The sequence below is a fragment of the Entelurus aequoreus genome, linkage group LG21 (assembly GCF_033978785.1).
Source record: "Entelurus aequoreus isolate RoL-2023_Sb linkage group LG21, RoL_Eaeq_v1.1, whole genome shotgun sequence".
Lineage (NCBI taxonomy): Eukaryota > Metazoa > Chordata > Actinopteri > Syngnathiformes > Syngnathidae > Entelurus > Entelurus aequoreus.
In genome coordinates, this window is record NC_084751.1 from 29,533,093 (window position 1) to 29,547,281 (window position 14,189).

Below are 14,189 nucleotides of genomic sequence, written 5' to 3' on the forward strand. Positions count from 1 at the left end.
AAGGAATATAAATCTATCTGTCGATGTATCAATCAACCCCTATGAACAGCTCATTCATATGTTCTTCTTATGATTAAAAAGGGTCAGCTTACAATAAGCTGTCATCAAACTACAGTATAAGTGGTCGACCACTTTTGCTTTTAACTTTTACTGTGACAGCCGACGGGGTCGTCTATAAATAAATCATAACTAATGTCTAGTTAGTTACACAGTACACAAACTTTTACACAGAGCCTTCCTGTTCAGTGCGAAGTAAGATTTAACATAAAAGCATGGGAATACAACTAATACAATGATTTCAAGTATTTTTTATACATTATTAGCCACCCGGAAAAAGGTAAGTGCATCTACAAAAGCTCTATTGTCATTGTAGTCTAGAAAAACAATTAGATTGGCAGCTCTGCTAGATAAGAATGTTAAATACTGTCATGTCAACAGATTGATGAAGCAGGAGGAGTGTGCACAAACCAGCCTTTTATTGGTGTCTACAAAACAGCTGTCTCTCTATTCGGCGGCTTAATCTTTCCAACGACCCAGCCCATGCGGTCGCGAAGTGTAGGTCCTGGCGAGAGCCCTCGAGCAGCAGCTGGAGCGATATAAATTGGGACGGTCTAGCCTTCGGCACACTTGCTGGGTACGTCAGTTGTCCCCACTCTTATACTGTATTTGCGTCGTATATCTGCTGCTCAGCCGCACTAGGTTGTTTAATGGCGAACATAAGAGAAGAATGTTGAATTGTATTTTTGTTTTCTCTTGGTTCTTTACCTTATTTTAGAGGAAGCGGATAAGAGCTACCATCACCGCCGGCGTCTGATTTTCCTAGAGTCAATCGATCATGAGAGATGGTTGTCATGAAGATATGTCACGTGTTGACAAGGATTTTAAAGCGGCTATTCATAATTATTAGTTAAAGGCCTACTGAAACCCACTACTACCAACCACACAGTCTGATAGTTTATATATCAATGATGGAATCTTAACATTGCAACACATGCCAATACGGCCGGGTTAGCTTACTAAAGTCCAATTTTAAATTTTGCGCGAAATATCCTGCTGAAAACGTCTCGGTATGATGACTACTGCGTGTGACGTCACGGATTGTAGAGGACATTTTCGGACAGCGTTGTGGCCAGCTATTAAGTCGTCTGTTTTCATCGCAAAATTCCACAGTATTCTGGACATCTATGTTGGTGAATCTTTTGCAATTTGTTCAATGAACAATGGAGACAGCAAAGAAGAAAGCTGTAGGTGGGAAGCGGTGTATTTCAAAGACCTCAACGGTGGAAGTGGCGGAGGATGACACTGCATGTCACAATGGCACTGAAGGCGGATGAAGGCTGCAACAGAGGGTGGTCTCCAGTCGTCACGGATCCATGCCACTGGATCAAGGCCCCTCTCTGCCAAGGACCGTGTGGTGGCTGCAGGCGCATCAGTCTCCCCACGCTAAAAGACGTCACGCGCAGGCGTCCTCCCGAATGGGAATCCATCCATTCTGAGGACAGTCATACTCGACTACGAGTGACTGCCGATGATGATTTCGGCCGGCTGCAGCAACACAAACACAGCCGATGTTTCATTGTTTACATTCCCGAAAGATGACAGTCACGCTTTACCATTGGCCTGTGGAGAACTGGGACAACAGAGACTCTTACCAGGAGGACTTTGAGTTGGCTACGCAGACGCGGTACCGTGAGTACGCAGCTGTGGCTTCCAAACATTTGATCGCTTGCCCGTACGTGCGTGCCGCTATGTGCATGTCACGTACGTAACTTTGGGGACTTTGGGGAAATATACTGTATGTGCTGTATGAACTTTGGGGAGGTGAACGGTACTTTGGGCTGTGGGATTGAGTGTGTTGTGCGGGTGTTTGATTTGTATTGGCGGGTTATATGGACGGGAGGGGGGAGGTGTTTGTTATGCGGGATTAATTTGTGGCATATTAAATATAAGCCTGGTTGAGTTGTGGCTAATAGAGTATATATATGTCTTGTGTTTATTTACTGTTTTAGTCATTCCCAGCTGAATATCAGGTCCCACCCGCCTCTCACAGCATCTCCCCTATCTGAATCGCTTCCACTGCCCTCTAGTCCTTCACTCTCACTTTCCTCATCCACAAATCTTTCATCCTCGCTCAAATTAATGGGGAAATCGTCGCTTTCTCGGTCCGAACGCTCTCGCTGCTGGTGGCCATGATTGTAAACAATGTGCAGATGTGAGGAGCTCCACAACCGGTGACGTCACGCTACTTCCGGTACAGGCAAGGCTTTTTTATCAGCGACCAAAAGTTGCGAACTTTATCGTCGATGTTCTCTACTAAATCCTTTCAGCAAAAATATGGCAATATCACGAAATGATCAAGTATGACACATAGAATGGACCTGCTATCCCTGTTTAAATAAGAAAATCGCATTTCAGTAAGCCTTTATTGGTGGATTTATTTTTATGGTAGTGAATGGTTGTTGTAGTGGTACCTTTTTAAAAACATGCAGACAATCCAGATGATGTCCCAGAAAGTGTCTTCATGATCCTCAATTATTTGCAATGAAGGCAAAGGAAATGAATCACCACAACTGCAGTTTCAGCACATGAGTTCATTAATTTATATGGTTGTATTTTAAATTCCCTTGTCCAACTCCTTGATTGTTCTGCACAGCAAAAAACAAAACAAAAAAGTTAAACACAAAATCACATGAATAATTTATAGAAGTAATTATTTTCAAATAACATGCAAATCCACACAAGCAATAAATCATATTAGTACATTAATGCACACATTTACAATACTTAACTATTCCGGCCACACATAAATAGGACATAATTAAATCAACCTCTTGACTTCTAAAAAAGTAATTTAAAAGATGTAAGGCTTTACTTCCAAACATTGAAAAAAGCTGTCTGCTATGACCAGATATATGGCTCTCCCTCGGGGTAAAGAGCCTGAGCAAAAGACATGGAGGTCGCTCAACATTACGATAGTCGAGGTCTCGTATTTTAACACAAATGTATAACACTACTGTCACCTCAGCCTGACATGTCTGGTTTTAGGTGTTTTAAATGAATAAATAAATCTATATTTACATTTTAAAGTCGCTATTTACATAGCTATTTGCATAGCGCCGCCATGTTGAAAATAATTTGCAGAGTTGAGTGCACAAAGGACCTTGAGATATGAAAGTGTGCACATCATGCACACTTGTTGCTAATGGGGGGAAAAAGATACATTTGTCGGCCGGATTCGAAAGGACACTTGGAGCTTTTTGAATTAGGACAGCCTTCGCGCACCGTGATGACGTCAACACCCCACTAATGCACACTGCAAAGTATCCACCCGCCAAATTTAGACACAGCTTACTTCTTTTTGCGAGACTCACTGCCAACTACTCCTTTTCGGACGTGCGGTAATAAAACAACTGGAAATATGTGATGCATGTTCGAAATAAACTGAACTGAACTGAACTGAACTGAACTGAACTCATCTTCTCTCCTGGACTGGCTGTAACAAGCAGACAAACGCCACTGCCCCCTATAGCCCAACGCCTGAATCACAGCTCAGAACCATTCACAAAACTCCCATCGAAACAGTATGAAGCGTATTAAAACAAAGAATCTGCCTATCTCAGTGCTACTAACAAATCTAGTTGGATACACTGAAAAATGTTGTGTTTTTTTATTGGGCCTGTATTTTATTAGAAAAAATGTGCCTTCAAAATGACTATTTCGAAAGTATTAAGTGGAAAACAATGCTGTCATAGTTTGAATTTGTATCTAATCCCCGTTTTGACAATCTTACCAGAAAAATGCAGAATTTTACAGTCCATGGATATTCTCATTCATTTAGATCAGTGTTTCTTGAACTGTGGTAGGCGTATGCCTAAGAATCACTTAATTAAATATTCAAAGTATTACTGTTCAAACAGTGTGTAATGTTACAGTGGCCAAAAATATTAAATATACTTGTTAAATAAAACCCCTGCCTTATTTTAATGACTATGTAGGCCTACCTAGCTACTGTATTTTAATGTTGGTCATCATGGTGGTATTTGGAGAGCCAAGTGTTTTCTGAGATTTTGTGAAATGACCCAGGTTGATTGGCAACACTAAATTGGCCCTAGTGTGTGAATGTGAGTGTGAATGTTGTCTATCTATCAGTGTTGGCCCTGCGATGAGGTGGCGACTTGTCCACAGTGTACACCGCCTTCCGCTCGAATGTAGCTGAGATAGGCTCCAGCACCCCCCGCCACTCCGATAGGGACAAACGGTAGAAAATGGATGGCTGGATGGAGGTCAAACACAAACATTTTTATTTCAAATTATGCTGGCAATATCATTAGTGCCTCAGACTGGAAGTCTCTCCAGAGAAAAGTGAGGACGGCGGAAAATATCATCAGGACTCCTCTTCCTCCTATCCGGGAGATCGCAAAAAGCCGCTGCCTGACCAGGGCTCAGAAAATTGGCAGAGACTCCTCCCACCACCACCAAGGACTGTTTTCACCGCTGGACTATATAAAGAGGTTCCGCAGCCTCCGTAGCAGAACCTCCAGGTTCTGTAACAGCTTCTTCCCTCAGGCCGTAAGACTCTTGAACGCATTAAAATAATCCCCTCAAGTCCCCCCCCCCCCCCAAAATGGATTAACTCGCTGGAATATAAAGACAATATAACATACATCAATAAACGTGGATGCATATGCAAAAGTGCAATATATTTATCTGTACAGTAATCTATTTATTTATATCTGCACCTTATTGATCTTTTATCCTGCACTACCATGAGCTAATGCAATGAAATGTCGTTCTTATCTGTACTGCAAAGTTCAAATTTGAATGACAATAAAAAGGAAGTCTCTAAGTCTCTATTAAATAAAATTTGTAAGCAAATTAAGAATTCAGTTTGTTAATATTGAGTGTTTAATGGTCTCGACAGCTATTTAATTATACTGCATATACTTATTTATACTACTGCTTGTAGTATAAATAAATAGTGGGTACATTATAATTGACTTAGTATAAATACAACCTTAGACTTGCAACCTAACACTGCAAGTGAAGGTCACAGCCAGTGTATAGTCATTATCAACTCAATTTACTGAGCGGCTACGTTGCATTGTCCTGCTGTGTGTATAATAAGCGCATGTCCATATTCGTAAATGTATGGCTCTGACTTTCATATGGATGTAATGATTAACTGTATTATTGATAAACCGCTGTAAAATACCTGACTTTTAGTATTATCATTTTAAATTAAAATGATCGCAAAATTGTGAATAATAAACATACTTCGATAAACTCACAGACTGGTGATACTATTAATTTACTGGAGAAACAAGCTAGTGTGCTAATGGCTGGCTACTGGCTTAAATGCTAACATGAAAACGAGACATTAGGAAGAATATGACACGGAGGTGTCTACAACCGGAAATGAAGTCACATTACGTCACATTGACCGGACTTGCAAACGCAATAAAATGAACATGGGAAGATTAGCATATTTAGACATAGACTTTGACAAACTTTATTGATCCACAAGGGAATTTAAACACTCCAATAACAATAACATGGCTCAGAACAATATTCAATGTTTATTTTACCAATAGCATTGTTTATATTTATTTTATTTCATGTTTTAGTGAAGTGAAGTGAAGTGAATTATATGTATATAGCGCTTTTCTCTAGTGACTCAAAGCGCTTTACATAGTGAAACCCAATATCTAAGTTACATTTAAACCAGTGTGGGTGACACTGGTAGCATGTGGGTAAAGTGTCTTGCCCAAGGACACAACGGCAGTGACTAGGATGGCGGAAGTGGGGATCGAACCTGGAACCCTCAAGTTGCTGGCACGGCCACTTTACCAACCTAGCTATACCGCCCCATTTACATTTTGTAAAACTCGGTTAAAAGATTTCAGTGTGTGTAAGAACTATTTGAGCACATTCAACAATACCACAATGAAAATAATAACAATATTTTTGGTCACAATAATTTTCACAATAAACAGCTTGTTTGATTGACGGGTGCCTGTGCTATTAGAGGCAGGACTTCCAGTAGCGCTATGTTTACATTGAGTGGCAGGCTTGTCACTCGTTTCCTGTAAGGCTTAGCCTTTAGCTCTCGGTTTCTTTTATCAATCCAAGTTTTAACAATTGACATCAATCAAATGTGCCTTGACGAAAACATAGCCCCGACTTCTTTGAAGTTGTTTACATCCTAAATAGGACACTGCGCGTTTTGTTCAGTCTATTTTAATAACCGTTGAACCCGCATTTCAATCACCAACTTTTTCTGTAATGTAATAAACTGATTATATTGTAACGATATAGCACTCTAAAACTTCAACATTTTCAAGGATAAGGACCACCAAATTGATGGAGAGATGGAGCGAGGACCCCTTACTTATATATCCTGTATACAATTATGTTTTGACACAAACTGGTCCTAAAGGTACATCAACTAGTTATTATATAATAATAATATAAAGCAGTATAGTGCTGCTAATTGATAGTTGGCAACTGGCACGGTAATCGCTAACTAATTAGAGCGCTAATAACTAGCTATCATAAATGCTAACATAAATACAATAATATTTGTATTGTTTTTATTTTAAAACTGCAAGGTAGGAGTTCCATGCCTTTGCATGACATTAACATTTGTAAAAAAATATATGAGGGTATTATAAAAAAAAATCGTAATTAAAAAAAATCTAAAAAAAAAAAAAAGAAGATCTTAACGCCCAAATATTTCACAACCTCACTTAGTAGTCACAGACCCCCTGTTGAAGACCTATGTGGTCAAAAAAGTGTACTTAATCGATGGACAACGAACTAGACAAGGAACTACTCTCACTCTCCCCGGGGAAAGCGAGAGCCGAAGTCTTCCTGTTGCATCCGTGTGCTTCAAAAGCTAAACCAACTATTGTATGGCTATTGGTTGTGTCATTTGCGCAGGATACAAAACAAAGCAAGTAAAATGCCATAAAGGAAAGTACCGTATTTTCCGGGCAATAAAGCGCGCTTAAAATCATTTTTTTCCCCTCAAAACTTGACAGTGCGCCTTAAAACCCGGTGCGCCTAATGTACGGAATAATTCTGGTTTTGCTTACCAACCTTGAAGCTATTTTATTTGGTACATGGTGTAATGATAAGTGTGACCAATAGATGGCAGTCAAACATAAGCGATAAGTGTAGGCTGCACTATGATGGGTCTCAAATAAACAGCACTAACATTTTAAATGTTCCATTGAAAATATAGAACATTACACACGGCGCTCAAAAACCTTTAAAAATGTTTTAGTACGACTTTGGTAAGCTATGAAGCCGCACTGCTTGACGGATTGTCGGCGCATTAAACATACGAGTATTATTATGGTGTGTGAATAAGGTAAGACATATTATCTGTTGTTTTGTTTCGCACTATTAGGCAAAAGCAACTTTTCTTACCTTCTGGTACCTGCTGATCTGTATTTGGAATCTGCATAAATCCTGAAAAAGTGCGCGCGTCCGCGCCGACGCCGTAGTCGATAAACTTCTTTTGTTTCTCTATCTTCTTGTTATGGGACATTCATCCTCTGCTGTTGCCATTTCTAATATAAAGTAGTGTAAGGTCCTTACTTATATCTGTCAGTAAACTCGCCATGAAAGCGCTAAAACATACCTGTGTAATGAGTTTCTATTATTCACCCAAGGAACTTTAGTTATTAGAGTTCCGGTCGGACGTTTTTTCATGGGACACATGTCCGGTGTGGTTGTTTCCGGATGAGGAGATGCTGTTCCGTTATTGATTTAAGTAAAGTCTGAATGTCATTAAAACAGTTAGCTCCATCTTTTGACATTTCTTCCACTCCCGTCCTTGCACGCTACACCGCTACAACAAAGATGACGGGGAGAAGACGCTGTCGAAGGTGAGCCACATAAATAAGACTGCCCACAAAACGGCGCATCCGGAAGCAACTGTCAGAAAGCGGCTTGAAGATGATCTGTAAAACATAATCTATGCAACATTTTGACCAAAAAAAACACCTTTACATGTTATGTAGACCACAAGGAAGTGTTTTCAATTTAGAAAAAAACAATATATGACTCCTTTAATGCGCCCTATAATCCGGTGCGCCTAATATATGAAAACAGATCAAAAATAGACTATTCATCGGCAGTGCGCCTTATAATCCGGTGCGGCCAATGGTCCGGAAAATACAGTAAAACTCAGGGAAACAAAAGTGTGGAACGTAATGTTTGTATGGAGAATCCAACAGAGGGTTATTCTTACCAACTCATGTTGTTAGTTGCACACCACACAGAATGAATGTTGGTTGTCTTTCTGCCAAACGTCGTCTCGTGTTGACTTCTGCACAGCACCAAAAACCAAGCGCTCACATCTATGTATTGTGTTTTCCTTATTCTGTTTTGCAGGTGTATGAGCAGGACGACCTTTCGGAGCAGATGGCTAGTTTAGAGGGGCTGATGAAGCAGCTCAACGCCATTACTGGCTCTGCCTTCTAAACCCTTTCTGATAAGCCATCAGTCCCCAGAGTACAAACAGTTCTTCAGGCCTCCATGACTCCGGCAACAGCCGTAGCTTCTTAAGTGTGAAGATGCCTTTGTGGGGCTCGGACCTCCATCTGCGCTGGATTGAAACACATCAACAACTCCAGGAACAGTACGAGGCTTCATAAGTGGGTTTATTCTCCCCAGGACTTTTCTAACAGAAACAAAACTAGGGAAATCCAATGCCCACCACCATGACTTAAGGAAATGAGAGGAAAAAAAAGACCCAATCGTAAGAACTTTCCTGTTTCTCTTCTTTGTAGTATTTATTAACGTTCTCTTCCGCTGAGTTCTACGCAACTCAATTACTGTGACTGTGCCTCCTTGCCATTGGGAGTATTATTTTCTTTTTTTATTTAAAACAAACCGTTGACACAATGTGAATATGGTTTGAAACTAGTACATTTGGTGTGAAATACACATCCTCCTCCAGCGTTTCACCAAAACCTTCTGCTTCTCTGGCTTTTAGTTTGCCTGTTGATGAAACTCAGGCCGACAGTCATGGGCCGTTTGCCTACAGTCGCTCATCTTGGGGTGGTTTCAAACCACTCCCAACTCAGACCATAGAACACCAAACCAGACAAACTTGATCAAGGATGTGTGTTGTTGCCAAAATCATCTAAGGAACCTTCCTTGCCACATTCCAAACCTGCATTTCTTCAGTTCCTGGTCGATTCTGGATGTTATGTGACGACTGGACCTACGGTTTTATTCAAAAAAGACATGAGCAATGATGGCGAAGTGTTTATTTTTTTACTTTGTGTATTTTCAGTATATAATTGACTTACTAAGGTGGGTGTGTTCTTAATGGATTTATATTTATTTTGAATTAGACAAACCCACATTGGACCGATGCCGGTCTTGACTGCCCACATGGCAACAGTTTACCTTGAGTACAATTCATTTTTTGATGCAAAACAATAATACAACATTATGCATATTCCACAAAGTGTATTCTTCCACTTGTTCTGTGCTTTTTCAACACATTTTCATCCTCACAGAAAACAAAGCTCAGCATAAAAAGGGATCAAATAAAGAACTTTTGTTCTCTTGAATTTTAATGCAAGCAGTCTGCATAAAGTGCTTAATATGTTAACATGCACACAATATTGTTATACTGATCATAATATGGTACACATTTCAAAAAGTTCATGTTTTCCAAATGGCCAATTCCCAATCAATCAATCAAAGTTGATTTATATAGCCCTTAATCACCAGTGTCTCAAAGGGCTGCACAAGCCACAACAACATCCTCGGCTCAGATCCCACATCAGGGCAAGAAAAAACTCAACCCAACGGGATAAAATGAGAAACCTTGAAACCAAGGTGATTTTACGCTTATTAAAATGCAGAGTGCTACTCGTGGCATACAGTAACTCTTATGAAGACATAAATAGTGGCATATGAAGTGTTATTGCAGATGCTCACTGCTTGGATGGCAAATGATAGTGGAGTTTGTTTAAATTTGTGGCGTAAGAAATAAATATGATATATTTTCTAAACTACTTCAATACCAGGTAATACATGTAATGATAAATATCTTGAAATACTTCAATATTTCGGAGTGCATTCATCAACACTAATATTTTTATAGCATTCTGTGAACAACTTCAAGCAATTATTGATAAAAATGTATCCTATAGGAGTTAATGCTGCCGATTCCCATATCAATCATCCATGAATGAGATCCGCCGATACTTAAACGAGGGATGCAACGATATCAAAATCTCACGGTACAATATTATCACGGTAATAAGGCAGCGGTACAATATTATTGTGGTATATGTCAAAAAAAAAAATAAAGACTTGAAAATAGCATAGTTTGTAAAATGAGGTGGCAGGAATGTTTACGATAAACACACTTACTGTAATTGAACACAAACATAATGCTAAAATGTTCTGATCATATTCATTACTACAAACAAGTATTTTTAAGTGCAAATAATTGTGCAGAATCATCTACTGTCTCTCTTTCTGAGAAGCAGTGTCCTCTACAGTGGACATGTTTTTATATTAGTTTTGAAAAGGCCGTTTCTCAGAAAAGTTCACTCACATTTTAACTTTTAATAATGTAAATACCTCACAAATTGACGTTTAGCTTCGCTGGCTTCATCTTTTTCGGGTGATGGTAGCGTATCAAGTAGTTTGGTGTGCAGAACTTGCTTTCCTGTCGGCTCGGCTCGCCTTGACTGAGTCTGTTTTGGCTTGGAACACGCGAGACGCTTTATTACCTCCGCCACAAAGGTTATGTTTTCGCCAGGGTTGGTTTGTCTGTTTGTTAGCAATATAACTTAAAAAGTTATGGACTGATTTTGAAAAAAAAACAATTCCTCTATCTACTACGGAGTGGAACACACTTCACTTCCTGCTTTTGCTCCACGCTCCCATTATTGAGAAGATTTGGAAACTGTAATACCGCTGTGTTTACAAAACTGTTACATTCCTAACATATACAGATCATATGTGTCTATTAACCTCTTAAGGCCCAAGCTGTTTGTTTACATGCTTTTTTTTATTTCTCTTTGCTATTTGAGCTTATTGGACCCTAATTAGAATAAAAACTAAAAATAATATTTTGATATGATGTACTTAGTCCATAAGTACACAAACGTGTACTTCATGTTTAGTGACATGCTAATTTTTATTTTTACACTTTTTTTTCCAAATTCCATTGTATGTTATACTCTTCTGACACCACCAGATCGCAGTATAAGTGTCCATATGTCTGCATAAGACCCCAATTCAGTAGTGTACACAATTTTGGAAATAAAAGCTAAAAGGTGTTGTCCACGCATGTGGCCGCTAAGGCCTTTAGAGGTTAAAAAGAGTACTCGTGATGGGCCATACCCAAATGGTCGTATTGATCTAACTCCATGTAGTTTCAGGTGCAGTACTGGCAATACCAATATTAATATCAATACTTTACTTTAATATTTTCAAGATCCCTGATTGGTTTTACTTTTCACATTTATATCACAATTGTAATCATAAATTTAAAAAAACACAGGGCAGTAGTGTCACAATACCAACACAATATTTGAACTACTTCATTATTCTCTTTTATTGCATACAATCGTTTGAACAAAACAAAGTAAATAGTACACAATAACTCAACAAAAGCAAAAACTATACTTACTGTACTTTAGCGATCAACATGCCTTGTGCAAAAAATTGTCCCCGGATGATAATAATAATTTTAGTTTCTATTTGCTGCAATGGAGGTGATGATTATTAACTTAGGCTTCACACTGTATGATTATACACAGTTAGCTGCTCGCCACCTCTATTAGCCCAGGGTCTAAAAGTAAATCAAGTATCAGTGAAAGGGGAAATTTTGTGTGATACAAATTGAAAAGCATCAATCTGCATTGACCAATACTTATTACAGAAATCGGGCCGATGCTAATTGGTGACCGATTGATTGGAGCATCCCTAATACTAGCTCTGTTTTCCATCAGCATATGATGCAACCAAATGTAACACAAAAACAAATATGTTGTCTTTTTAGCAAAGAAAACTCCACTACGTGTGTTGTAACGTCATGAAGTTATTACCGTATTTTCCGGACTATAGAGCACACTGGTATACAGTATAAGCCACACTCACTAGATTTTAGAAGAAAAAAATATGTTTGTCAAACAATATTTTAATTTTATTTAGTTTATTTATTTATTTATTTAGTTTATTGTAAGCTGCAGCTATATACAGTATGGTATGGAATTAATCATTTACACAGAAAGATTTTGTAAATGTTTATTTAGATACCTTAATTGTTTCCAAACGGTGTCTGAAACACGGCACTAAAACGGCTGATCAAACAAAACCGTAGTCATCGTCATGGACCAACTAGCTGAGGAAGTTAGCTCTGCATTCAGCAAAACAGACTCAATAACGCCACAGTGACATTTTGGTGAATTTACTGAGACATTTTTGAAATTGAAACAATACAAAAAGAATGACACAGACGTGTGTAAACGTGTTGGCATATTAGCCGATGCTAACGACGCTAGCTTCATTACATTACGATAGCATGTACAAATATGCATGAAAACACAACTATGAAACATATGAAGGTTTAGTGCCGGTAAGTATGAATTGTTTTAGTTATATTGTAAAACTTACAAACCTTGCCTGGAGTGATGAATAAAAAAAAACATATGAGTAAAAACGCTATGGATGACTAGTAGACGAACGGCTCTTGTACTTCCGGTTCAAAGCACTAAACAAAAGGAAATACCGTAGTGAGTGTGTGAGCGCAGTGAGCAAACTCGTCCAAAAGATGGCGCCATAGCACAAACAAAAACACACCATTCCAATGTCTGTATGGGTGTTTTATGAACATTATTTGTTGAATACAAAACATTATGAAAAATACATCAGTTTGCCGCACCGTTTTAAAAGCTGCAGGGTAAAAGCGTAGGAAAAAAAGTAGTGGATTATAGTTTGGAAAGTACGGTAGTAACAATATTGGTTGAATGCTGATGAACATGAACACGGGAATGTTGAAATTGCAAACATTACAATATCAAACTTAACTGCAATATTGTGTGCACGGAGACGTGGCGACTGTCTAGCATTGTTGGGATGCAGATTATATTATTTTTGTTTGAAGTGAGACATTTTAAACATGAAGTAAGCCAGAAAATGAAAGAATGATGCTTTTGTTCACCTTTTCTTTTTAATTGTGTGAAGGAACTGTATCATTAATGGGTCATTAGTAGATACTTTCTTAGAAAGGATGAGTTAATGAAAAGCAGTAAGAGTGACCATTTGTAGAAATATCAACATTTATGTAATTTTTTCCAAACAGCAAACTAATTTAATTTTTGATGGTAACAAGTGTTTGAAGGTGTGATCAAGCAACTTTAGTAGGCTTCAGACAGGCTGAAAAAACGTCACTGAAATGAACCCGAAATAAACCTTATGACACATGTCATGTATAGGAATTATGTAGGATCGGTTGTCATGTGACGGTCATGTGACTATCCCAGGATATGATTATAGTGTTGTCAGGTTGACCGGCTCATTTCCAAAAGCTTATTTTTTACCTTTACATTTAATTTTAAATTCATGTAGTAGTTGTTTTGTTAATAGGGTGTCAAATATTACAATTCAACTGTTCTAACAATATTTGTTTAATTAATTCATTGAATACCAGCTAGATTTTAGACTTAAAATTGCTATGCAGGGGACATATGAGTCACAATAGCAAAATGCCAATAAGACAGACACTCAATAAAAATCACTGTTTCAATTATTTATACGTCAATATGTTTTTTGTGTTCAATTCAAAGAACATTTATGTTCTTTTCAAATATGTAACATCACATCGGTTAGTAGTACATCATTGTGTTCTTTGTATAATTGCCAACATTTGCATTTGAAAATGAAGGAAATGAACAGAAAATTTGGGAAACACGCAGAAAAGAATGTTCCATTGGGTGAGGTGGAAGTTGAAGACCCAACTGATTATTGCAATGCAACCATGTTATTTTGCTGGTGTGTCTTTACTTTGAAGGCCTGACTTCACCGCTTACAGGGGGGCTTTTTGGAGTTTTGCCAAACACACCGATAGTTGTGCTGTTCCGGCAGTACCCGAGAGTATTTTTTTCTCATGAACTTTAAAATGCAGAAACGAGAGTCTGCCGGGAAAG

At 38.5% G+C, this 14,189-nt stretch overlaps 1 protein-coding gene across 1 annotated transcript in view; it reads left to right on the forward strand.

The window, feature by feature from the left end:
- Positions 1–14,189, forward strand: part of dcc (DCC netrin 1 receptor) — a 563,221-nt gene that overhangs the window by 547,515 nt on the left and 1,517 nt on the right. The window contains exon 28 of the mRNA XM_062031404.1: positions 8,401–14,189. This exon is cut by the window's right edge and continues 1,517 nt beyond it. Within this exon, the coding sequence (XP_061887388.1) occupies positions 8,401–8,490 (90 nt within the window). The 3' untranslated portion in view covers positions 8,491–14,189. The remainder of the gene's footprint in view (positions 1–8,400) is intronic.